We start from the raw sequence: 27896 nt of genomic DNA, 5'->3' as shown, positions 1-27896 counted from the left end.
GCCACCATGTGGTTGCTGGGAATTAAACTCAGGACCTCTGGAAGAGCAGGCAGTGCTCTTAACTGCTGAGCCATCTCTCCAGCCCTCTTAAATAGATTGTTGCTGAGGCTCATTCTAGTCCCTGTGTTCTATAGCAATATTGTATTTTCTCTCATCACCCTGTGACATGGTTTAATTAAAAAAAATTTTTTTTTTGTTGTTCCTGTGATGTTTTAAGTTTTTAAGAGTTAAGAAGTTGAGAAAAGTTAGGAATCCTGATTCATTTCTGCAGAAAGTGTTGTCTAGCCCAGCTGTGTCCTCACCATCTGAAGGATTGGACCTGCCCTGTTTGTTAGTCACTGTCTGAGGCATTCTTGAGTCTGGGTCCCAGTATTGTCTGAAAGATTGGTCTCTTGAAATTGCAATCCAAACAAGACAAGTTGTCCCTAGAGATCACAAGTAAGCCATGTAAGTCAGTAAAGTATATGCTCTGAAAATGATCGGTCTTCTTAGATTTGAAAGAATAGGAGCTGAGTCCATGAACTCTAGAAGAGGATAGTCAGGGTTGCCTGGAGGCCTTGATAGATGCTGTCCTGTGAGTTGGGTGAGACCTGCACTTGGCCTCAACTGAGAGAGGTCAGAAGCTGGCAACTGGTAGCATAAACTCTTGAATTATGACAACTAAAATAATTTTGCTTCCTCTTACTGCCTTGGTTAAAGTCACCACTCGAGTTTGTGCTTGCTTGCCTCAGCATGCTATTTGTACAGCTTCAAGGCCTTGGAATGTAAAGACCTATGTATTTATTTTAGACTTGAGTTCTTTAAAATCAAGTATTTGTATTTTAATTTATTTGTAAAATTACCAAATGTCTTTAAATACCAAACTCAGAAGTATTTATGGTAGAGGAACTTTTTTTTTTATACAATGTACATTGTAAAATATTTAGAAAACTTAGCAAAAAGAAAAAAAAGTTACTCATATTCATATTTGTTTGGTTTTTGTCGATACTATATAGCTCTGAGGCATGAGCTACTATACCCAACTAAGTTGCTCATATTTTTAATAGCCAGAGATAACTGAATACCTTTAATGCTTAGTGTACATTTTAGGGTCATTTTGTCTGTGTGTGTGTGTGTGTGTGTCTGTGTGTGTGTGTCTGTGTGTGTGTGTCTGTGTGTGTGTGTCTGTGTGTGTGTGTCTGTGTGTGTGTGTCTGTGTGGTGTGTGTGTGTGTCTGTGTGTGTGTGTCTGTGTGGTGTGTGTGTGTGTATGAATGTATGAAAGTAATCATATTAAACTGCTTTATAGTTGTTCACTGGATCTATGTTGAGGTTTCTTAAATGTTGGAGGTGCTGTTTGTTGGTTTTGGTTTTTTGTTTGTTTTTTCATTTATTTGTTTGTCTCACACTATAGTCCAGCTGTTCTTGAACTCCATAGCTAGCCCAGGCTGGCCTTGAATTCACAACAGACCTCCAATCTCAGTTTTCAAGTTCCCAGGTGCTGTATGCTACCATACCTGTCTCTGCAATGTCTGGGCCTGTTTGGTGCTTCTGACAGTTTCTGTTTTCCTCCTCTTTTCCCTTTATTATTGTTGCTCGTGTTCTTTCTTCTTGTCTTAAATTTTATAATTATTTTATAAGTAATATCCAGAAACTCTTAGAAAATACAAAGCTATAGTTAAGGTTAATACTTCTCTTCACCCTGCCCCCAAGCTCATCTGAATCTCCATCCTTTGCTCTCTGAAGAGCAAAGACATTAGACATTGAGTTATATGTCCTTCTAGGCCTTTTTGCGTGCTTACATATGTATTTGTGAAAACATAATTTTGTGGATCCCCTCCACTTTTGTTTATTGTTTATTTTGTTTCAAGACAGGGTCTCACTATGTAATAGCCCAGGCTGGCCTCGAATTCAACTGTCCTCCTGTTTTGGCCTTCTCATTGCTAACATTACAGGCGTATGCCACCATGCACAACTTTGGGTTTTGAATTTGTGTGTACTTATACATAGACAATGCACTTTAAATATATGTAAATTAAATACCATGATTGTGTTAGTTTTATTATAAATTTTTTTGTAATATATAGTTAAGGTACAAAGATACTTCTCAAAGAAAAATACATGAAACTATTTATAGTTTCAAACCAAAATAAGAAAGAATTTTGGTTATAAATCTTTGAAACAGATTTGTATTAATTATTGAATCCTGAAAAGATGACATTTTGTTTGTTGTGGGTTTTGTTTGTTTGTTTTGAGACAGGGTCTCTTCTCTCTCTTATAGTCCTGGCTATTCTGGAACTCACTGTAGACCATGCTGGCCTCAAACTCACAGATATCTTCCTGTCTCTGCAAAGGTGACTTTTAACTGTACTTTTTCCATTTGTTGCTTAACAACACTTGATTTTGTCTGAGTAACTCTCCTCCACTACCACCCAGCAGATTCTCAGTTTCTCTTTTTAAGACAGAGTCTCCTTCAGTGGCCCTGGCTGGGCTAGAACTTGTTCTGTACATAAGACCAGCCTCAAACTCACAGAGATCTGCCTGCCTATGCCTCCTGAGTTCTAGGAATGAGCCATATTCTCTTAGATTTGATGTGTGAGGCTAATCTACATTCTTAACCATTGATTCTTTAATTATGTTGTGCTAATCCAAGGAAGTTTTTTGGGGGGTTGTTTTAAGTTTCTGAAAAAAAGAATGTGAGCATTTGACTTGTGCTCATTTGAGACTTTAGTCTGACCATGGAGTGTTAATGGATCTGTTTCAGTTCCTACCCTGGGGAAGAGGCTTCCTCAGGCACGTGTCCCATGCGACACTTCTGTCCTGTCATTCTGTGCTGGCGCTTTACTGCCTTTCAACACGGAGACACATGGCTCTGAAACTTGCCCAGCATGGCTGCTTTTCTTGCAGAGTGAACTCTGCTCTTCTTGTAATGAGAAGTACTCGCCCCCTCCCCACCTCCATCTAAAGAGAGTGCTGCACAGTGTCAGGATTGAAAATGAAACCTTTGTAAGAGCCCACGGGGAAAAATGGATCCAATCCAGCCACAAACATCACTCCTTGCCATTCCTAGTCTATCAAGAGTTTTAGCAGCTCTGAAGATTTTTAGAGGGAAATAATTTTTGCTTTGTTTTGTTTTGCTTTGTTTTGATTTGGGGCAGGCACTTAAAATGGCATGGGGGCGCAGAAAGTAAACGTATGACATGTTTTGGGCCAGTAAAAATGAGGACACTTGAGCAGAGGCAGACTAGAGTAAACTGTGATTGGCTTGTAGCTGAGCCATGACTTCTGGGCACCAGAGGGTCAGCAGTACAAGTTACCATCCAAAGGAAAGGTATAAAGATTGCCAAGGTTTGATAAAGCTCTGGGGTTTTCTTATCAGGGAAGGATGCTATGTAACGATAAAGATTAAGGTTGGAGCAAAACTCACACCACCTTTTCCCAGGATTTGAGAAGGATTGCCTACCTTGGCTTTCCAGAAGCTATTTATTAATCCAGCCTAGAGCTGTTCCCCACTGCACCCCTCAGAGTACCACAAGCAATTTGATGGGGTAGGGTTGGGGGGTGGTAAAAGATATTTTGCTGACCACGAATTGTTCAGCATAGCCCTAAGGCCTGTGTGCCTGGTTTCTCTCTGTAGCACCAAGTTTGAGTTTGCTTTTTATTTCAGAGGATTTCAGCTGTGGTTTACTCCTTGTTGCCAAAGGAGCTCCAGGCATGCACCACTGTTTAGGATCCAGTGGCCACATTTGGCAAGCACTGGTTTGAATGACCTCTCCTTAGAAGCCCTAGGTCACTGGCTGGATTTCTGCCTCCCTACATTACAGGCTCTTCCTGTATTGGGAGTGGCAGTTGGCCAGGGCATTGTATTTCCACTGGTCTGAAAACATACAGACCCGATGAGCAGAGGCTTGTGAGAGGGAGGAGAGCAGCCTAGGAAAGGCTGGAAACAGACCATTGGGAACCCTAGGTTTGGGGTCCTTCATGGGAGAGTTTGGGACCCATGGGTAGGCAGTGAGTGTGATAGTGCCTAAGAAGGCAGAACAATGTTCTTTCCTTTTCGTTCTTTTGTTTTTAAATTTTAGACAAGCTATTGCTGTGTATCCATGACTAATTGAACTTGAGATCCTTCTGCCTCAGCCACTCAAGTGCTGGGTTTACAGGCATGATCTACCATATCTTGTTTCTGAAGTAATTCTTTAAGTAAAGAAAGTTTTTTTGTGATTAGATTTCTTTTACGGAGCACAATTTTCATAAAGGAGACTTAGGGATGGTGTTGGTACTAGAGTTTAAAGGAAATATTCTCACTGTCTAGAAAATCTGTTTCAAACAGAAACTCTTGTCAGTTTGAATCCATTTAATATGGGGGGAGGTGCTAAGAAATAGCCTGCCAAAGTATAGTAACTCACAACAGCTATTTACCCAGTAACTGACTTGTTTTTATCTCTAAGCTTTGAATATCTCTCTTTTTTCTTCTATATGTGCAAAACTGTGGAATCAGTAGAAAGAAACTTCCGAGGTGTTAGTTGTGTGCTTGGGAGAGGGAATTGTTCTCCTGAGTGCCTTTGAGAATGTGCCTCAATAATGGAATCCCCATATTTGTAGGATGGAGACATTCCCTGCAGTGGCTGAGAAGGTCCTTAAGGAGTTCCAAGTATTGCTGCAGCATAGCCCATCTCCTATTGGAAGTACCCGTATGCTGCAGCTTATGACCATCAACATGTTTGCCGTGCATAACTCCCAGTTGAAAGGTAAGGGAAATCTAGTTTCTCCATCTAGACAGAGTTGAATTTAGTATCTCTGCTACCTTATCACTAACCCCATCTCCACACACACAGACACACAACACACACACACACACCTCTCCCTTCTATTGCTTCTTAGATCTTTATTTTTGTCTCTAAATTCTGTAAGACTCTATAGTGCTTGGTTAGAATATTAAGGAGAGATTTGTAAATATAAAGTTTAATTTAAAAATCCAGAGATGCTGTTGCACATCTGGCTATGCTAATGGTAGCAGCAAGGCCTCTTAGAGGCTGCATACCCAGGACTTCTCCCAAGAGAGAGGCATTGCTGAAATGTTTCATTCCAGAGACCGTATGCTTGGCAGGGATTGGGAATTGCTGTTTCTGGACTCGTGTACCCTGTTTGTTCAATATGGAAAAGTCTAGTTCCCTATGGGATATCCCTTATGGGACCCTGCCAGAGAGTAAGAACAGAGAATTGATGAGCTTTGGTGACTCAAATCTGGAAGCACAAAACCCACCAGGCCCAGAATTTGGCCAGTGTACTGGTATGCGCTCTGAAGTGTTTTTCTGAACACTTCTCCCCCCACCCCCGTATGAGGCGGGAGGCCAGGAGGGAAGGGCAGATTGGCAGAATTTTAAAATGTTGTGATGACCATGTTGCATCTGAAGGATGTTTCTAGGATCCCTTCCCCTCCCTCTACCTCACTTAGGTAAGGCTGATATGGTTTGACTTGATAGAAATATGTAGTCTGAGTGACATTATTTTGTGTTTCTTTACACCATGTTGCCAAGGAGTCATTCCAGAGCATCAACAGGGAATGTTTGTTCAGATTCTTATCTGCAGTGCCAGGAAGTAGGAATTGCCCCATGGAGACTGTGTCACAAAGCAGATGTAATGTCTCTGGACAGTGCCACTGGCTCTTTAGTTCACCTTTTCTCAGAAATTTCTCCTCTCACCTGCACTTGATCTGCTTCCCTTCCTGTCCATATTAGGATCTATGTTCCCCTTGCTGCTGCTAGGGAACTTCCCTAATGAGTGAGTGTGCCCAACTGTCCCTACAGACAGGGCTTCTCCTGAGATCCAAGGAGCTTCTTAGCTGGCCTGCCTGGGTTTTCAATCATATCTGAATCCTGGAAGACATTTCCTCATCAGGTTGACTTATACAGCATCCAGAATGTTCAGCAATGGGCAAGATACAGAGGCTTAGGAGCCTTCACAACTTAGCCAATTTTTTGCTGAGGTGGCTGTTTGCTCAGGTGGGGTTGCCAGAAGGCCTGGAGCCTTAAGGGACAGCACTGATTTCTAAGGAGAAGGAAATAAATAAGTTTGTAAAATGCTGCCCTAGTGAGGCTGTGTAGTCCTAAAGGGAGGGAAATTTTGCTACCAAGAAGGAAGCTCTCAGGGTGTGGTGGCACATGCCTTTAATTTTGGTCTACTTATCGAGTTCCTGACTAGCCAGAACTACATAGTAACACTGTCTGCTCAATGGGCTCTGTAAGTAGGGCCTCCAGTTGCCCCTGTATTCATTTTCTGCTTTCCTACCCAAGCCACCACTGCCGTGTGAGCTGGAGAGCTGGGACACACAGTCCAGCAACAACTGACCTATGGTCTCTGTAGATGTGAACGTAAAGAACCTGTTTTCAGCACTTTTGGTATGCGGAAAGGAATACCCTAGACTTTTCCTAGGCCACCAGTGAGTCTTTTTCTTGGAGCTGTCAAGTAAAGGTTAAGAAAATATGGGTGTTTGACATCAGTGGGAGGAACAACCCTTGGGCCTGAGGGGGTTCGATATCCCAGTGTAGGGGAATGCCAGGGCGGGAAGGTGGGAGTTGGTGGGTGTGTGGGGGAGCACCCTCATAGAGGCAGGGGGGAGAGAGAATGGGATAGGGGTTTTCTAGGTAGCAGGGGGAGACCTAGAAAGGGGGTAAAATTTGAAATATAAATAAAGAAAATATCCAATAAAAGAAAAAAAAAGAAAATATGGGTGAAAGGAAGATGAGGATAGAGAAGGACTCTTGGGTATTTGAGGCCAAGATACTTTTGTAGCACTTTTCTGTAGTTGGTCATGAGGTGGATCCTCTAGTCAGGAATGACAAGTAAAGGCCTATGGCCCCACTCCCTGTACTGCCCTTGCCCTGGCTCTCACCTCCGTGAGGCAAGAGGAGCCTGAGCTGAGGTGGTCACAGGCTCCAAGGGTGGTTCAGGGAAAAACAACCCAGGCCACAGGATATAACACTCAACTGGGACACAGAGCTCTGCGGACGTGCTGCCAAGTACCCGGTGTGCAGCTGAGGCGGCCATCCAGACCCCACTGTGTGGGCTGCCATTGGGATAGGGGTGAACAGAGCACTCAGCAGGGCTGGTTGGTGGGAAGATGCACTTTTCCATTTCCCAGCACATGAGTCATCTTCTCTGGGCCCCTGTGCTGTGCTTGCACGGACAGTGGCAAGAAGGGGGTGTTGTGGCTGAGTAGCAGCATCTGTGCTGGGGGTGGAGAGAGAAGAGGGCTGGGGAGAGGGTAACGATTTAAATCCTTCACTAATCAGCAGCACTTTGAATCACATTTTTATGAGTAAGGAAGTGATAAATCAAGCTCTGTGTGTTCAGCCCCCAAGTCCTGTCAGCTGGTGCCCTTCTAACGGGTTCTCTCCCAACTAGTCTGCAGGCTGTCACAGTCACCACCCAGCCACAGGTCCCTGGCTGTCTGAAACCAGGAAGTAAGGCCTGACACAGCCTGGCCTCCCAGGTGCTTTGGGTCCACGGTGATTTGGCAGTCATTGCAAGTTACAGAACATCTGGACCATCATTTTTCTTTCCATTCCCTCTTGGATATGTCCTTCTGGGTGGGTGTTTACATATGTCAGTTCCTGGATTCTCTGGAGAAGAGCATTCCAGCCTGAAGCAGAGGTGATCTTGTAGCCCGGAAAGATGTTAGATCCTTTGTCCATGTCAGAGCCATTTCCATAGATGTGGGGTCAGAATTATGATTTGGAGAGCAACAGAGCTTCCTTAAAAAGTGTGTTCTTTGCTGATGGCCACCAGTCCTGCAGTACCATCATAGGTCATTTTTGTGTTTTGTGCTCCCTTTTCAAGAACTACCTTCTACTACAGTAGGCCGGGGGGTATACATAATGTGCTTGCTAACACTTTATGGCATTTACTTTTTAAATAAGCTTTTTTTTTTTTTTTTTTTTTTTTTGGTTTTTCGAGACAGGGTTTCTCTGTGTAGCCCTGGCTGTCCTGGCACTTACTTTGTAGACCAGGCTGGCCTCGAACTCAGAAATCCGCCTGCCTCTGCCTCCCGAGTGCTGGGATTAAAGGCGTGCGCCACCACGCCCGGCTCTTTAAATAAGCTTTTATTGTAGACTTGAAATATTTAAAAGCTTTGGATACGGTAGGAGACAAAGTAGGGGGACAAAACTGTGGTAGAGAGAATGGTGTCCTTCCCCTACATTAGGTTTTGGAGACACTAACTTCCTTGATCATGAGCCCTATACAAGATCCTACCCCTGTGGTATTACAGTCAGCTTGGAATCCTAGTACTCTCTACGAGATGATTGGAGACAGATAAGATACATTTGAGGTCAGGATGGGATATTTGGGGGTCCTTAGGCTGGTATTCATTAGACACACGTATTTATTGAATGCATGTATGTTGAATGCAAGAAGTTGAAGGGCATGGCTCTAGGAAAGCTGTGTGCCTTGCTTGGCTAATCTTCAAAGTTGGTAGCTAAATGGGTGGTTCCTCGAGTGATATCTCAATGTCTATAGCATTCAGAGCCTAAAAGGAGAAAAGGCCTTCTTCCTCTATCTCAGTATTTAATACTTCAGTAGCCATTTGGGTAGCTGATAAGAAGCCAAAAGGTAAATTGTTGAACTTAACCACAAGAACTTCAAGAACTTTAATTTTTTTTTTTTTAAATAACTTAAGGAAATAAAACTAGTTTCTCGAAGACAAGTAACTGAAGCAACATTTGTGGTAGGGCATCATGGAAACCTCTTTGCATCCCCCATCTGTGCCCAATTTATTCCAATCTGGACTTCCCCTTGGTGCCCCCACTCTTTTTAAAAATATGACTTATAATTTTTGAAATCAAAACCATCTCAAGCACACTGTTTTATTTTACTGTATTATTGGATTATATTTCCTATAAATCACTGGATATTACTCATTGGCCACCATTGGAATAACTTCCCTTTTCTGTGCCCTGGCCTTTTCTTTTCCCTTCTCTATTTGTTCATAGAGTATGACTCCATTTCAGCCCTGCAGAAGAGCCCTAGTAGCAGCAAGAGGGCACCCAAGAGACACTTTGTGAGTGAGTGTGTGTGTGTTCATGTTGCTTGCTCTAAGGGAACATCTAGGGTTAGAATTGGGCAGAGTCAGACTGGCTTTCATCTCATGATCCTTCATGTTTGCTTTTGGTTTGGTTTCTGTTTTTTGAGACTGCATCTCATTCTGTAGCCCAGGCTTGTCTGAAGAAATACTCCTACACCACCTCCTGAGTACTGGGATGACAGGTATGGACCACTATGCCTAGCATATACATACTTTATGTTATTAATATTCCCGAATTGCAGGAAATAGAGGAAGTGATACCTAGGTGCCTTGGGGGAATTGAGAACTACAGCTGTCTACCTGGCACTAACAGTTTAACCTATAGGCATGAGCTTCTTCATGCCATTAATAATATATGGGAGGTGACTATGGTTGAGAAGTTCTAAGACTTCTAGGAAGAACAATTTGTTCTCTCTTCCAAGTTACTTTTAAGTCTTTTACTCAAGCAGAATGTATGAAGTGTCAGATCCTCTGCTTGACAGAACAGTTGTACAAAGGAAATCCACCTTTCATAAGGGGTTAGACTTGGGGAGGCAGGCTGTTTAGCCAGAATCCTTTCCCTTGACAACCTGAATATGGCTGTCGCAGAAGTTCCTGGGAAAGAAGAGTGACAGAAGTAGAGGGGTCAAGGGACTCACCTTTTTTTCCAGTTCTGAGTTCCAGTGTCTCTCTTGTTTTCAGAATGAATCTACTGCTTTAGGCTGAGGAAAGAGAAACTGTAGTGAAAAGTTAAATGAGGAAGTTCAGTCATGCCAATAAAATTAAGCTTACTCTTAGCATATCTATTAAGGAGATGCTCTTTGTTTACCTGAAGATAACAGTGTGTCTTAGTGTCCATATCTGGTTGGTGTCATGAAAAGGTGCAATATCCCATTGGCAGACAAGATTATGCTAAGTGGTGCATTTAGTTTTAAGTTGCCATTTAATTCTCAATTTGGCATCTTTTTCTCTGCCAAAGACTTACACTAAAGGAGAAATACTGTTTAGGGGAATTTTGGAAGCAAGGTTTGCAGCCACCTTTTCCATCGTTTTTCCTCAATTTATTTACTTAACTTGTTCTTCAGTGTTGGCACTCAATTCAGGTCCTAGCACATCTAGGTAAACTCTTTATCATTGAGCCAAACTCCTAGCCCCAAATATATATTTAAAGCTTGGTTTGTTAGACTTTTTAGTGGGCCTTTTTTTGTTTGTTAAAAGTATATGGGGCTGGAGAAATGGCTCAGAGATTAAGAGCACTGGATGCTCTTCTAGAGGACTTAGGTTCAATTCCTAGCACCACATGGCAGCTTACAATTATATATAACTCTAATTCCAGGGGACCCATGGCACCAGGGATGTATATGGTGCACATATGTATACATGAAGGCAAAATACCTATACATATAAAATAAAAATAATTACATCTTTTAAAAAAGAAAGGCCTATTTCAAGAGGAAAAAATTATTTACAAAGTTTAAATTTATAGTTTACATAAGAACTATATGTCAAATACTATGTTTTGTATATTTCATATACTATATTTTGATCATATTTACCTCCACTGTTCCTGTTTCTATTCTCTACCTTCATATTCCCCCAACTTTGTATCTTTTGTTGTTGTTTGCATTTTGAGACAGTGTTTCATTGTGTATCCTTTGCTGTCCTGGAACTAGCTTTTGAGACCAGGCTAGCTTTGAACTTACAGAGATCAGACTCCTAAATACTAGGAGTGCTGTACCACTGAGTCTGGTGCACCTACCAAGCACCACACCATTAAAGAAAATTGAGTCTTTATCCCACAGAAGCTGTCAGTAGTCCATGGCTCCTTGATAATTAGGGGTTGGTTTTTTCTTTTATGTTAGACGGTTGACTGGCTTGATTGTTTATAAGTCTTGTGCAGTTACCCACAGCTGTTGTGAGTTCATGAGTGCAGTAGTTCTGTAATGTCCAGAAGATGCTGTTTTGCTGTTGTCCTCTCTGACAGCTTATTTAAATCTTGCCCCTCGTATTTTGACAGAGGGTGTAATATAGATGTCCTATTTGTGACGGAACACTCCACTCACATATATTCTCTCCACTTTGACCCCTTGTAAGTTTCTTTGTAACCCTCCAGTGCACAAAGAAACTTCTCTAATGAGGTGTGAGATGTACATTAATCTACGTCTGTGGGTATAGACATAAGAATTTAGAGGGCAGTTTAATACTGTGTCCATTTAGTTGAGAAACAGTAGTAGGTTTACCCTTGGGGCCTGTGATGTCCCCAGCTATGAGTTGTTGACCAGTTTTACCGTATCATGCATGTGTTTCCTCCTGTGGACTTACTACATGCAATCAGGAAGTGATTGGTAACCTTAGAGCATTCTTGTCACTGTCACACCAGTGGCACATCTTGCCATGCCTCTTTAATCGTAGGTCAATAGGCTTGTGACTAGTTAAAGCTGTTGATCACTTCCCTCACCCCCATCCCCACACAGCAGAATATATAATACCTTCTAGTACCATGAAAGCTAGCCAGCAGGAAGGGAGTTTTCTAGCCAATACCAATTTTATTTCTCTATGTTCTGTGACCAATGTGTGTAGTGTCTTTACCAGTAGGGCCTCACATTCTGTTATGGTGACCAAACAAGAGCAATGGCAATAACTTGAATTATTCTGGGGGCCTCCAGGACACCTCTGATCAACCCAAGAGGAGGTATCCCATCCCTGAGAGCCTATGGCTTCTGTGATGAGCACAATCTGCTCTATAGAGTCACTCCAGGGACTTTATGTGAAAGAGAGAGAGAGAGGGAGGAGGGAGAGAGGGGAGAGAGAGAGAACACAGAAGAGAATGAATATGAATATGCTTCCATATCTCTTTTTCAAAGATCCTTAGTGTTAGTTATTCCTCCCCAGCCTTATTCTTTGTCATACTCTCCAGTCCTCCTCTCACCTTACCGCCCGCCCCCCACCCTGCCCCGTGATTCCCCCCCCTTCTCCTTCATCTGGCCTGTGTTCTACTATTCCCCCCTCTTTTAAGATTTTTTTTCTCCCTCTCCACCAATAATTTCTTTCTAGCTTCCTAGATTCTACAGGTATTCCAAAGTTAAACAAACAAATCTAATATTCAAAGCGAAGACCCATATGTGAGTAAGAACATGAACATTTGTATTTCTGGGTTGGGTTTCCTCAGAGTATAATGTTTCTAAGCTCCATTAATTTACATGGAAGTTTTGTGATTTCTTTTTTCTTTTTCTTTTAAAGATTTTATTATATATATATATATTATATATTTATATTATATATATATTATATATAATATATATTATATATATTTTATTATATATATATATACATATATATATATATATAAAATATATATATATATGAGTACACTGTAGCTGTCTTCAGACACACCAGAAGAGGGCATCAGATCCCATTACAGATGGTTGTGAGCCACCATGTGGTTGCTGGGATTTGAACTCAGGACCTCCAAAGAGCCGTCAGTGCTCTTAACCACTGAGCCATCTCTCCAGCCCAATTTCATTTTTCTTTACAGCTGAATAAAATTCCACTGTATGTAGGTACCACATTTTCATTATCAGTTAATTATCAGCTAATGAGCATTTAAGCCTGTCCTAACTATTATGAATAGAAGAGTGATAAATATGGATGAAAATGTGTCTCTGTAGTAGGAAAAAAAGAGTCCTTTGGTTATATGCCCAGGAGTGGTATGCCTGTATACGGTAGGTCTATATCTAGTTTTTTGAGGAACGTCTATACTGATTTCCACAAACGCTGTACCAGTTTCCACTTCTAGTAATAGTGCATTCATTAGGCTCCATCCCTCATCTTCCTGCCAACATTTGTTGTCTTTATTTTGATCTTTGAGACAGGATCTCACTGTATTATCCTGGCTGACCTGGAACTCGTTATGTAGACTAAACTGGCCGTGAACCAAGAGTCTTATTCTGCCTTTGCCTCTCCAGTGCTAGGAGTAAAAGTTTGGGCTACTGCGCTCACCTGATTTTTTTTTCTTCCTTTTTGATATTTTTTAAAGAATTATTTATTTTATGTTTATGAGTACCCTGTAGCTGTCTTCAGACACACCAGAAGAGGGCATCAGATCCCATTACAGATGGTTGTGAGCCACCATGTGGTTGCTGGGAATTGAACTCAGGACCTTTGGAAAAGCAGCCAGTGCTCTTAACTGCTGAGCCATCTCTTCGCCACCGCTGTCCTACCCCCATCCCCCAAATTGTTGTTGAGCCCATCTGCTCATCTCTACCTCTGGCCCTGGGCAACCTCTGATTTGCTTTCTTTTGTTGTAGTTAGCTCTGTCTTTTCTAGAGTTTCACAAACATGGAATCATACAATGCTTGCTTTTTTGTGTCAGGCTCAGTAGATTGCTTTTGAGGTTTATACATGGTCTATTTTGTTGGTATTTTATTCTTTGATTTACTGTTGTCCTGTATATGATCCATGAGTGAGGAGGGCATGCATGTGCTACAGCTCTGTGGAGTGGCTTCTCTTTTTGGAATGGGTTCTGGGTATCAAACTCAAAGATTGTCAGGCTTGTATGACAACCATGTTTACCAACTTAACCATCTTCCAAACCTGCTTTTTTTGTTTTGTTTTGTTTTTTAATTCTAATATCTGTTAACATTTGGATTGTTTCTAGTTTTGAGCCATTATGAATTAAACTGCCATAAACATTTATATGTGCCTTTGAGTGGAAATATTTTCATTTCTCTTATGTGAATTCCTAGAATTGGATTTGCTAGATCCACAAAGGTCTATATTTAATTCCATAGAAACTGCTCTGTTTTCCATGGTCGTTAGATACTTAACACTCGCCAAAGTCTTTGAGAGGTCCACTTTATATCTTTGCCAAAAGTATCTGATATTGTCGGTTTGGAGGGATTTTGTTTGTTTGTTTGGTTTAGGGTTTTTTGTTTTGTTTTGTTTTTGTTTTCCCCCCAAGACAGGGTTTCTCTTGTGTAGCCCAGGCTGTCCTAGAACTTACTCTGTAGACCAGGCTGGCCTTGAACTCAGAGATCTGCTTGCTCTGCTCCCAGAATTCGAGGATTAAAGACATGAGTCACCACTACCCAGCTGTTAATTTCTGTTTTAACTGTTCTAGCACTTTTTCATGTTGGTAATAAATTATATTTCCCTAATTAATGATTTTTCATGTGTGTATCTTGCTTGACAAGTTATATCTCTTGCCTATTTTTTAAAACCAAGTTGTTATTAGTCAAGCTCTCTGCAGAATCTGTAGTTTTACAATTGCTTTGTCCCAGTGATTCCAATTATGTTTCTCCTTTCTTACCTGTGTTTCTTTGTTTTATGGTGAGGATTCAGAACTTTGTGTGTCTAGGCAAACACTGTTACACTCAGCTCTTTCCACAACCTCTCTTAGTTTCTTTTGGATAGATTTGTTTTGTTTACTACATTTCATGACGCTCCTCTAGGTTTCCATTTGGGGAGGTGCCTATGTGAGGAACTATACTAATTTATATATATATATATATCTTCCCAGGAAGATACGGTAAGTAGCACGTGGCTGTTCTCCCACCTGAGGCCCAATATCTGTGCGGCCACACTACCTTTTTTTTTTTTTTTAAGATTTATTTATTATATGTAAGTACACTGTAGCTGTCTTCAGACACTCCAGAAGAGGGCGCCAGATCTCGTTACGGATGGTTGTGAGCCACCATGTGGTTGCTGGGATTTGAACTCTGGACCTTCGGAAGAGCAGTCGGGTGCTCTTACCCACTGAGCCATCTTACCAGCCCCACACTACCTTTTTTTAATCTTTAAAAGAGTCTGCTTTAGGACTAGCAAGATGGCTCATCACATGAAGACATTTATTATCAAGCCTGACAACCCAAATTTAATCCTCAGGTCCCACAGAGATGGTGAAAGGAGAACTAACTCCCCAAAGTTGTCCTGAGCACCAGACCTCCCCTAACACACACATCATAAATCAATGTCATAAAAAGTTGTTGTTTTTTTTTTTTTTTTTTTTCAAAAGATTCTCATGGTGTTTTTTGAGACAGAGTTTCTCCGTGTAGCTCTGGCTATCTGTAACTCACTCTGTAGACCAGACTGGCCTCAAACTCAAGAGATCCATCTGTTTCTGTGTTCCAAGTGGTGGGGTTAAAGGTGTCGTGTGCGCTATTCTTGATTCAGCTTCTCGCCATGTCTTCTCACAAGACTTTCCGAATCAAGCGATTCCTGGCCAAGAAACAAAAGCAAAATCTCCCTATTCCTCAGTGGATCCGGATGAAAACTGGTAACAAAATCAGGTACAACTCTGAGAGAAGACACTGGAGGAGAACGAAGCTGGGTCTGTAAGGATTCACACAATGGCAAGACTGAGGATTTATACTGAATGGTCGTCATCAATCAGTCCTACTAGATGGATTTCAACATTTAAACCTGGAGACTTTTCGTGTCTTAAATTAGGATGTTTGTCCAGTAATAAAATATAGAATCTTTCCAAAAAAAAAAAAAAAAAAAGGTGTGCTCCCTATGCTGGCCATCATCAGTGCTTTAAGATTTAAAAGGATGTTTTCCTGAAGAGTTTGTTGTGTTTCTGAGTGGTTCTGTGTATTTAGTTTACCAGAGAAAATGCTGTGGTCTCTCTCTCTCTCTCTCTCTCTCTCTCATTATTTAATTTATCATAAGTCCCGACTGTAGCACAGGCTGGTCAAGAACTCAAGTCAACCTCCCGAGTGTTGGGATGACAGGCATCAACTCTGCACCTAGCTCTTTTTTGTTTGACTTCAGTATGACTAGAGCACCCATATGCAGAGAGGCAAGGACATTTAGTTTCCTCTGTCCTTTTTTAGGTTCTGCCCATTTATATTCTTGTGATATGACAATGAAATGATCAGGTTCATAATTGTCAGTTTTCCCCAGAAGTGTTTCATGTGCAGGACACTTGCTCTGAGAGCTAATTGGGTGAGAGAAAAAGGTACTGACTAGAAAGTAAGGAAGAGGAGAAGCCTGCAGCTGAAGTGATGGATATCATTTATTTCCAAGAGAGTGTGAGCTAGTGATCTGGAAAAGAGGGCTCTCTTGTTTCAGCCACATTACATTACATATCTGGTGAACCCTATTGGCCCATAAAATCCTTTCCATTAGTCAGGGTACTCTGTGCTTTTGTTCTTGACTGCTGCTGTTCTTAGAGCTGTTTGGTTGCTTGCATGTCTCAATTTCCTCTTTAGATGCCAGTCAGTCATGTGTTTTGGAATGTATTTACAGTAATTGGAGCTTTTTAGCTTGGTTAAGTCCTCCTTCAGATTTAAGACTCCCCATTTTAAAGCTTATGTTCAGAAAATGCCCGTGTGATCCCTTGTCCCAAGTGCCAGCGGCAGATGCAGCAGTTGACGCGCTGCTGGGAGTCCAACTGCTGGGTAGCTTTCTAAAATCCAGACACGTGCTGTTCACACTCTGACTTCTGAGGGAAGGAGCAGTGGTTAAGAGAGAGGAGGGGTTGGCTGGGGGCCGAAGGGAAAAAGATCTCATAATGCCTGCCCAAGGCTGAAGGCTGTATCGGCTTTCCTCCTCTCTTCTCCAGCTGGCGTTGGTAGGGTAGAGTAAATCACCATAGAGTGATTATGAGCTGAATCCACTGGAGACTTCTATGAGACACATCTGTGACATCACCTTGTTATCGCTGTCTGTTCTGCATAACCTCTTTTCACCTCTCCCCTGAGAGAGGGTGATGCCCAGAATTAATGTCAGGGCAGTGAGCACAGGAAAATGTTTGGTAACTTATTTTTGAGATGCCTGCTATAAGTACACACTCAGGTCATTGCCACATTTCTTCAAGACTCCTTCCATGCACACATAGCCCGATCATCCATTGTTGCTAAATCTTCAAGTGTGGGAGGGACAAAAATCTAGAAAGTTTTGAAACCTTTTAAAGAATATTTTTATCTATATTTTATGCATGAGTGCTTTTGCTTGTATGTATGTATGTATGTATGTATGTGCACTATTTGTATTCCTGGTGCAGGTGGAGGTCAGAATAAGGCATCAGACCTTTTGGAACAGGAGATGGCTCTGAGTCATAATGTGGATGCTGGGAACAGAACTGAGAACTCTGGAAAAGTAGCTAGTACTCTTAATCATTGAGCCATCTTTCCAGCCCAGTTTTAAAATTTCTTTTTTTTTTTAAATTGGATATTTTCTTTATTCACATTTCAAACGTTATTCCCTTTCCCACCATCCCCCCTCAAGGGAATTCCCCCATCCCATCCCCCTCCCTCCTGGAACTGCAAACTGCAGTTTGTTAAACTTCCTAGATTGTTAAATAAAATAAATTATAATAAACTGTTCATTTTTTTCAGTATTTAAAAAAATAGCTGGCCGGGCATGGTGGTGCACACCTTTAATGCCAGCACTTGGGAGGCAGAGGCAGGTAGATTTCTGAGTTCGAGGCTAGCCTGGTCTACAAAGTGAGTTCCAGGATAGCCAGGGCTACAGAGAAACCCTGAGTAGAAAAACCAAAAAAAAAAAAAAAAAAAAAAATTGCTGGGTCCTCAGGTAATACTATGTTCAATTTTCTAAGGAAGCACCAGACTGATTTCCAGAGTGGTTGTACCAGCTTGTAATCTCACCAACAGTGGAGGAGTGTTCCTCTTTCTTCACATCCTCCCCAGCATCTGCTGTCACCTGAGTTTTTGCTCTTTGCCATTCTGACTGGGGTGAGGTGGAATCTTAGGGTTGTTTTGATTTACATTTTTCTGATGACTAAGGATGTTGAACATTTCTTTAGGTGCTTCTCAGCCATTTAAGTTTCCTCAGTTGAGAATTCTTTGTTTAGTTCTGTACCCCATTTTTAATAGGGTTATTTGATTCTGTGGAGTCTAACTTCTTAAGTTTTTGTATATATTGGATATTAGCCCTCTATCGGATTGGTAAAGATCTTTTCCCAATCTGTTGGTTGCCATTTTGTCCTATTGATAGCGTCCTTTGACTTATAGAAGCTTTGTAATTTTATGAGGTCCCATTTGTCTATTGTTGATCTTAGAGCATAAGCCATTGGTGTTCTGGAAAATTACCCCTGTGCCCATGTGTTCAAGGCTCTAACCCACTTCTGTTAGTTTCATTCTATCTGGTTTTTTGTGGAGGTCCTTGATCCACTTGGACTTGAGCTTTGTACAAGAAGATAAGAATGGATCCATGTGCATTCTTCTACATGTTGACTGCCATTTGAACTGCCACCATGTGTTGAAAATGCTGTCTTTTTTCTACTGGGTGGATTTAGCTCCTTTGTCAAAGATCAAGTGACCATAGGTGTGTGGGTTCAAGTGGTCCCTCATTGTTCCTTTTGCTTACTTATTTAAGAAAAAACATTTTATGTCTGTGAGTGTTTTGCTTTTACGTATATATGTACACCATTTATGTGCCTGGTGCAAGTGGAGGTCAGAAGAGAGCTTCAAATCCCCTGAAACTGAAATTATAGATGGTTATGAATTGCTGTGTGAATTCTAGGAGTGAAATCCAAGTCTTCTGGAAGAGTAATCAGTGCCCATAACAACTGAGCCATCTTTTCAGCCCCTAAAAAGTTTGATTGATTGATTGATCGATTGTACATGTATGCCTGTGTGCATGTACATGCTCAAATTTACTATAGCACATACAGAGAACAGAAAACAACTTGTAGGAGTCAGTTCTCTCTTACCATGTGGGCTCAGGGGTTCAAACTTAGGTCCTCAAGGCTTGGTTTTAGGCACCTTCCTCGAACCACTTACTGGTGCTCCCTTTTTTTCTAAATGCAGGCACACAACCTGTGCACATACGTGCATACACACAAAAACCTCTCTCTGTCAAGCCGGATTCTTTTAAAAATATCAAATCATGTCACTCCTCTGTTCAGAATCTCTACTAGCTTTCTATTTATTTTATTTATAGTAGCAACATACTAACAAGAACTTCCTGCGAGGACTTCCCTTCACATTTTTTTCTTTTTTTTTTTTTACCCTATTCACTTCTGTTTTCTCCCATCTTATTCACTCTGCTCTAGCCATATTGGTCTTCTTGCAAGTCCTATGATAAGCTCAAGACTCTTTAACCTTTGGGCTTTTTCAGTACTGTTTTTATTACTTGGAATATTATATTTAGCCAAGTGGTGAACTTCTCATCATCTGTATTCTGTTTAATGTAGTCTCTGTGAAGCCTGACCCAACCATACTATTTAATACTGTTGTTTTCTGCTTCCACACTACACTCTGATCTCATTGCTCTGCTCTCTTAGGTGCCAGATGGTAAGGCATATGCAGCTTACTATGCATATGTTTATTATTTACTTCTCTCCACTACTATGCAAGAACATAAGTGTCCTGCAGATAGTTGTTTTTTGTTTTGTTTTGGTTTGTTTTTGTTTTTGTTTTTTTGACATGTCTTCAGTGAAGTGTTGCATATTTAGAAGTGTAACTGGCTGATTATAAGTTTTCAGTGAGTGTATGTGATGTTCAAATCAAACACTTCCTTCTTAGTAAGTTGGTCTGAGCAATAAAAGTCGTGACATTTGTTTGCTGAGTTATTATCTTCTTAAAATTTTAAACTTTATTTTAATAGTGCCTGCATGCATGTTTGTGTACCACATGTGTGCCTGGTAACCATGGAAGCCAGAAGAGGGTGTCGGATTTCTTGGGATTGGAGGTACACATGATTGTAAGCCATAGGTAGAGGATAGGAATCAAACCTGGGTCATTTGAAGAGCAGCTAGTGCTCTTCACCACTAAGCCATCTCTCCAGCTCCCTATTCACTGGGCTATTACTGATTATCACACTGTTACTGTTCTTTCATGATCTTTATTAAGGTTATTTTCCGGAAAATATAATTTCCAGTTATATGTTTTTACATCCTGGCATTTACATCCTGGCACACTTAATCAAAATACATTAAGTGTGCTTTGGTATTTGCCACTAATCATGGAGCCAGTATCTTTAGATTCGGAAGTAAAATTTCTTCAGAAAAGTATATGTCCTTTCTCATCTAGTCTCCTAAGATTTTAATCTTTTATTATCATCTTTACCTGCCTGATACTTTTATTTCTTCTTCTGTATTCAATTACCATATTTTTACTGCCACCTTAGAGCATTTCTATCCTGTTTGTTAAACTAAGTAATTTTTAAAATTCTTTAGTGGACTAACAAGGTGGAAGAAGATGCTTCTAAGCCACCTTCCTGTCAGTGAAGTTCTTTTGGTTTCTTTATGTGTATTCAAGCATTTCCACACAGTTAAAAAAGTACTAAATATAAGATGTTTGGTTGTGCTATATTTTACTAATTAGTATTGAGGGTGTACATTCTTCATTTGTGATATTGCTTGTTTGTTGGAGGCAGGTCTTTGTGTCACTGTCACACAGTGTATCTTGTAGGCAGGTCACTCTTGTAGGTTGTAGGGTTTGTGACTGGATGATTACCTTTCTCTTTTGCGGTTGTGGAGAACCCTTCCAGCACCATGAATGCCACCTAGATTGTAGGGCTAAACTTGTAGTTGAATACCAGCTCAACTTCTCAATGTTTAATGTCATAAGTATCTTCAGTAATAGGGCTTTACCAACAGATTTTGGAGATCAACCAATAACCTTAGTAATAGCCTGTCGTATTTAATAGGACCCCCTTTGGCCAATAACTCAACAAGATGTAACCCGTTCAAGGCACTGGAGGTTTTGTTTGGTAGCGTTGGATGTCTAGTTGGGTCATTGATTCCCCCATTATATGGTGACTTCTTTAAATTCGTACATGCATATATTTAAAGAAGTTTCTACAGCAGGTTTATATATATGGTTTTTTCAGAAAGCCTTTAGTGTTAGTTCTCTCTCCATAATCCTTTGCCTTGCTCTCCTTTCTCCCTCCCTATATTAATCCTCTTATTCTAGTTTCCCCTCTCCCAGCCCCCCTTGCTAGGTACCTAGCCTGTAGTTATTCTGATTGTAGTGCACGTATTAAAAGGGTAAGAGCTGACGTCCACACACTAGAGAAAGCCTGAAAGATTGGCCTTTTGCATTTGGGGTTCCTCACTTAGAATGGTTTCGTTTTTGTTTTCCTACCTCTATCCATTTACCTTTGAATTTCATCTTTCTTAAAAGCTGAATAATATTCCATTGTTTAAATGTACCATATTTTTATTATCCATTTGCCAGTTGATAAACATCTAGACTGTTTCCAATGTCTGGCTATTATGAAAAGAGTAGCTGTGAACATGGATAAGCAAGTATCAGTACAGTAGGGTGTAGAGCCATTTGGGTAGATGCCTAAGAGCGATATAGCTGGACCTTGTAGTAGATGGATTCCCAGCTTCCCAAGGAACCTCACAGCAATTTCCATACCAAACAGGGTCTCACTCTATTCTCACATTATGGAATTCCAGGTGTGACCCACCACATCCAATACATTTTTAGACGTTTAGTTGTTGGGTTAAAAATTTTGAAGTTTGTCAACATTTCTGATAAGTGATGCTAGATTACTTTCTTAGAAGCAATACTAGTTTAACTCTTTTGGAGGATGAAATAGTAGAGAATGACTCTAGGGCCTTTTATGTGTTAAGCATAATTTAACTTACAACTTAAGTTATATAACTTATAACTTAAGTTATACTTAACACATAAAAGTTGTAGTAAGTAGCTGGCTGGAGACATGGCTCAGTGGTTCAGAGCACTGGCTGTTCTTCCAGAGGTCCTGAGTTCAATTCCTAGCTCACAACCATCTGTAATGAGAGCTGATGCCCTCTGCTGGTGTGCAGGTAGGTGTACATGCGAATAGAGCACTCGTACACAAAATAATTGAATAAATTTTTAAAAAGATATTGTAGTAACTAAACTATAAATTGTGTAAGTATACTATAAGTTATAGTAAATACACTATTGAACTATATTCCTAGCCCTTTTTCTTTTTTGGGGGGGGGCGTGGTTTCAATACAGGGTTTCTCTGTGTAACCCTGGCTATCCTGGAACTCACTTTGTGGATCAGTCTGGCCACAAACTCAGAAATCCGCCTCCCTCTGCCTCCCAAGTGCTGGGATTAAAGGTGTGAGCCACCACTGCCTGGCTCCTAGCCCTTTTCAAAAGTTTTCTCTAACTTGCCCAGCTTGACTTAGAACTTGTGATTCTCTTGCCTGAGTTTCCTGAGTAGCTGGGATTGCAGATTGCACTATCACACCTGGTCAGTTTACATTTTTATCTTTTGAGAGGATGATCTCGTACAGCTTTGGCTGGTTCCCAATGCTGTGTAACTGAGGTGAGGTATAAGCCACTATGCCTAGTTTTGTGCAGTGCTGGGGACTGAGCTTCATGCTTGTTAGGAATGCACTCTGCTAACTGATCACCTCCAGCACCAGGAGATGTCTTTTTGTTTTGTTTTGGTGACAGGGTCTTATGTTTCCCTGGCTGCCTGGACTTGTCTGTATAGACGAGGATGACCTTGTCCTCCTGATTCTCCTGGGGCTTGCTCTTGCTTTGTGCTGTCCTGGGGCTTGAACTCAGAGCCTCATGCATACTGGACAGGCACTCTAACAAATAAGTTACATTTGCTCCCAGTTTGTATCTTATTTTATTTTACTTTATTATAATTTATTCTGTGTATGAGTGCTTTGCCTGCATGTGGATGTGCGTAATGGAAGAGGATTCCCTAGCACTCGAGGTAAGGATGATTTTGAGCTACCACGTGGGTTCTGGAACAGTGCTCTTTACTAAGCCATTTTCAGCCCTCAGTTTTACATTTTTAACAGCAATGTTTAAGGATGTCCAAAAAGGACTACTTTTTTTTCTTTCTTTCTTTTCTTTCTTTTTTTTTTTAAAAAACAAAACAAAACAAAACAAGGTTTCTCTATGTAACCCTGGCTGTCCTGGAACTCTTGGGACCAGGCTGACCTCAAACTCAGAGATCCACCTGCTTCTGCCTCCCATGTTGTGAGATCAAAGTTGTGTGCTACCTCCACCTGGCTCAAAGACTACTTTCTTATGGATAGTGAGCATTTTAATTTTTATGGTGTTTTTCTTTTTGGTCTCATAATATTTATTGAGAATTGATGAATAGAATTCTTTTTTTCTTTTTTTTTCTTTTTTTAATTAGATATTTTCTTTATTTACATTTCAAATGTTATTCCCTTTCCTAGTTTCCCCTCCAAAAATCCCCTTTCCCTTCCCCCTTTCCCCTGCTCCCCAACCCACCCACTCCCATTCCTGGTCCTGGCATTCCCCTATACTGGGGCATAGAGCCTTCACGGGACCAAGGGCCTCTCCTCCCATTGATGACCGACTAGGCCATTCTCTGCTACATATATAGTTAGAGCCACAAGTTCCACCATGTGTTTTCTTTGATTGGAGATATAGTTCCAAGGAGCTCGGGGGTACTGGTTAGTTCATATTGATGTTTCTCCTATGAGGCTTCAGACCCCTTTAGCTCCTTGGGTACTTTCTCTGGCTCCTTCACTGGGGACCCTGTGCTCCATCCAATGGATGACTGTGAGCATCCACTTCTGTATTTGCCAGGCTTTGGCAGAGCCTCACAGGAGACAGCTATATCAGGCTCCTGTCAGCAGGCTCTTGTTGGCATCTGCCATAGTGTCTGGGTTTGGTGCTTGTTTATAGGGTGGATTCCCCAAGTGGGGCAGTCTCTGGATGGTCATTCCTTCAGTCTCTGCAACTCCCTCCATGGGTATTTTGTTCCCCATTCTAAGAAGGAAAGAGGTATCCACACTTTGGTCTCCCTTCTTCTTGATTTTCTTGAGTTTTGCAAATTGTATCTTGGGTACTCTGAACTTCTGGGCTAATATCCACTTATCAGTGAGTGCATATCATGTGTATTCTTTTGTGATTGGGTTACCTCACTCAGGATGATATCCTCCAGATCCATCCACTTGCCTAAGAATTTCATAAATTCATTGTTTTTAATAGCAGGGTAGTACTCCATTGTGTAAATGTACCACATTTTCTGTATCCATTCTTCTGTTGAGAGTTATGGTGTTTTTCTAATGTAGGCCTTCATATATTTGTTGCAACAAAATATAGGAAAACGTAACCTTTCTTTAAGTCAGAACTTTTGTTAGTTTCTAGTTCATAGCAAAATTGAATACAAGATATAGAAACTTCTCATATTATCCATTTTCCCTTTCTACAATCTCCTCTACTATTAAACACCCACACCAAAGATTATGTGTAGTCACTATTAGTAGGCATGGCACCTCAAATATGTAGTTTACATTTGTGTTCACTTATGTACATTTTATGTTAGTTTTCATTTGTGGGTCTTGACATATATCTATTATTGCCATGGCTATGAATTTGTTTTGCTATCCTTAAAAAATGCTCATATGCTGTCTTAGCATCTATTTCTTTATTTTGACTCCTAGGCTACCACTAATCTTTTTACCATATATCTCTCTATCATTTCCATATTGCCATATAGTTGGAATCCTGGACTATGCGACCCTTTCATGCTGCCTTCTTTCAGTTGTTGATATACCCTCATGTTTGGTTTGGTTTGGTTTGAGACAGGGTCTCACTATGTAGTCTTGGTTGGCCTGGAACTCTCTTGTGTAAACCAGAGTGGTCTTAAAGTCATAGACTGCCTGTCTCTGTCTCTTGAGTGCTGGGATTAAATTTGTGAACCACCATGTTTGGCTATGTAATTGTTTTGCTTGCTTATACTGTGTGTGTACCTAAGTGTCTATGGAAGTCAAAAGAGGGTTATTGCATCCCCTGGATCCCCCATGTTGGATCTGGGAACCAAACCTGGGTCACCTGCAAGAGGATCAAGTACTCTTAACCACTGAGCCTTCTCTTCAGCCCATGATGAAGATTCTGTTGTCTGGCTATCCTATACTTTATTAATTTACATTACTGGAATGAATTTTGATTGTTTCCAAGTACTAGCCAGTCTAAGTATGATTGTTTAAAACATCTCTGTACAGGTGATTATTGCAGACCTAAGTTTTTTTTCTATTTGATTGAATATTTGGCAACCTGATAGCTGGTCCATATATTTAGAGTACCTTAGTTTTTTATTTTGGGCTCTTTTTAGAGTGAGGTGTGTGTGTGTGTGTGTGTGTGTGTGTGTGTAGCTAGCTGGAGCATACATTTGGAGAGGCTAGAATGCTCAGTGGGTATGCTCCCTCGTGACTCTGACTCACTACCCTGAGATGGGATCTTCAGTGAATGAGAATCTCTCTATTTTTGCAAGAGCTCAGATTGTTCCTGCCCCTGAATGCTGGGTTACAGGCATGACAGCATTGTCCAGTGATTTATGTAGTTGCTGGAGATTTGAACTGAGGTCCTCATGCTTGCATCGTAAGAGGTCTTGCCTACTGAGTCATCTACCTCCCCACTCTAGTTTTGTTGAGACACTGTCTCACTGTAGCTCAGGCTGGCCTTGAAAATTTGATCCCCTGCTTCAGCAGTCTAGAGTGCTGTGATTACAGACACATAATTGCCATCCCCAGCAGATACTATATTTTGTAAGAAACTACAAAGCTGTCTTCAAACCTGTCTTATTGTAAATTACATTTTGTTGACTATTAGGAAGAATGACATTTTTCCCCCAAGTTTTATTAACCATTAAAGGTTCTATATATGTATAGCCTTGTAGATTTTACATCAGTTTATTTGAGCAGATAGTAAGTATAACAAGTACTTGCTATATTCATTGGTTTTTTTTTATTTATCATTATGGGGGGAGTGTGTGACATATTGATGTAGAGGTGGGAGGACAACTTTGGAGGGGATTCTGTCCTTCCAGTTTCATGTGGGTTCTGGGAATTAAACAGGTGGTCAGGCTTGCATCACAAGAACCTTTATCCTCTGAGCTATCTTTGCTGACCTCAAATTGGTAATTTCTTGTTTGTATTTGCGTTTTTTAAATTATTTACTCCTACCTCCAGCATGATTACAGAGACAGATGAACTGGAGTGGTGAGGGAATGAAGAAAAGATAGACATATAGACACATGTACAGGAAAGCTGGGGTAAGGTGGTCCTGGGTATTTCTGATGGAGAAATCACAGCACCCAGAAGTTATTGTGCATATATAGATTTGAATGGGGAGGTTGGGTTATTATATACAGCTGAACAAGGAGGCAGGGTTTATGGTATACAAATAGATCAAGGAGACATGATTAGCCAATCTTGGTAGGAACAGGTATCTTTGTAGGTAGGGGAACAGTCATCAGGCTGTAAACATCACAGGAATGGAGCTCTGGTGGACAGTTTCTGCAGCTGATATAAGTATCCACATTCAGACCCCCGTGGAAGGCTTTGCTATTTCCCTCTGACCTTCACCTTCAGCTCCTGCCCTTGGGAGTGGGGGAATTTACCATATTCTAATTAGTCTGAGGTCTTCGACATAGCCACTTTATGCCAACAATACACATTCTTAGAGTTTCTTCTACTCTCCACAATTTATGTATGTATGTATTTATTTATTTATTTATATGTCTGTGAATATATGTGCATGTGGGAAACCAGAAGATACTGGGTCCTCAGAGGTGGAGTTGCAGGAGTTTTGGGTCATCTGGTTTGTTATGTAGTGTTGGGCTCTGAGATCCAGCTTCATGATTACCAGTCTGATCTGTGGGGGACTGGAGCAGATCTTGCCTTGGTGATATCTGTTCTCAGCATTTTGACCTTCTTCTTGTCCCCTAAAGACAGCAGTGTGTTACTGAGGGAGGGAAATACGTCTACATCTGTGTGCTAGTCCTTTAAGAGAAAACCTAGCGGAAGTGATGTGCAGAGAACATCTGCACTTGGGGCTGAGTGGAGAAAGCGAGATGCGCTGCAGCTGGTGTAAGGCCCTGGCAGGCTGAGGCGCTGCTGTCTGTTGGGGTTTACTTCTGTCTACATTGAAACATGGCTTGGGAGGGGGTTGGTGGCCTGCTGCCAGCCTCAGTTAGCCTGCCCTCCTCTTTCCTCCTCACCCACTTCCCCCAGCCTCCCCTCCCTCATGCTTTAAAGTCACATTTCCAGGCCAGACGTAGAATTAATCTCTGGGCACTTCACATTGCTGGCAGCTGAAAGCAGGATGTGGGATTTTTTTTCTTTCTTTCTTTTTTTTTTCCTCTCTCTTTCTCTCTGTGTCTTGGCTGACTTTTTTACCTCTCGAAGAATTTGGAAGGCCGTGAGATTCCCCCCCCCCCCCAGTACTGTGGAGTTTTTCAGCTCGCTGATCACCCTGCTGCGGCTTCACTCTAATAGACTTCATATGTTGATGCAGTTGACATCAGTATCAAACTATTTTACATGTGATCTGGTGTATTTCCTGAGGAAATCTGCAAGATATTTATTAAGAACTAATAAAATAAACCTCTCCATGAGTTTTTAGGTAGTTTTCAATTTTTCATGTCTCTCTCGTTTCCTCTTATCAATGAGTTGCTATTTTCTCTCTCTACTCTGACCATTGCAAAAGGAAACAAAAATAAATGTTTTAAACTGTTCCTGAAGGGACAGGAGAGAATAGTTCTGCCATGATGTATCAGCTAGGGCTGTATTTTTAGTGCAGCATTGTAGAAACTAAAAATATCCTGTTATAGTGGATCCTTTTTATAGGTCTCTTTTGCTCTGTCTCGTTCTCTCTCTCTCTCTCTCTCTCTCTCTGTGTGTGTGTGTGTGTGTGTGTGTGTGTGTGTTTATAATGTTGTAAGCACAAGTGCCTTTGTGCATCAGCAGCCGCTCTTCTCATTACAGCTGGACTCCATTAGTCCTTGAAAATTAATGTAATCCTAGTTAAGAAAAAAATTAATTACTCTACCAGAGCTGTGTTTCATCCAAAGCTAGTGTTAGCTCCCTAGCTGGCAGCTTGGTTTGAGAGGCTCCAGGGACCCATGGAGTTGTGGCTTTGGTATCATAGCATTTGCTGCTGTGTTTT

At 41.1% G+C, this 27896-nt stretch overlaps 1 protein-coding gene and 1 pseudogene across 3 annotated transcripts in view; both read left to right on the top strand.

The window, feature by feature from the left end:
- Smg6 (SMG6 nonsense mediated mRNA decay factor) overlaps nt 1-27896 on the top strand; it is a 234164-nt gene that overhangs the window by 55910 nt on the left and 150358 nt on the right. For all 3 annotated transcript variants that reach the window (XM_021176232.3, XM_021176235.3, XM_021176236.3), the window contains exon 10: nt 4581-4726. In XM_021176232.3, coding sequence (XP_021031891.1) covers nt 4581-4726 — 146 coding nt within the window. The remainder of the gene's footprint in view (nt 1-4580; nt 4727-27896) is intronic.
- Nucleotides 15161-15440, top strand: LOC110304704 (large ribosomal subunit protein eL39 pseudogene; annotated as a pseudogene).

This window comes from Mus caroli, unplaced genomic scaffold, assembly GCF_978045245.1.
Source record: "Mus caroli unplaced genomic scaffold, Mus_caroli_1 scaffold_13, whole genome shotgun sequence".
Lineage (NCBI taxonomy): Eukaryota > Metazoa > Chordata > Mammalia > Rodentia > Muridae > Mus > Mus caroli.
The sequence above is the reverse complement of the archived record's forward strand: the minus strand, read 5'-3'. Positions and strand labels throughout refer to the sequence as shown.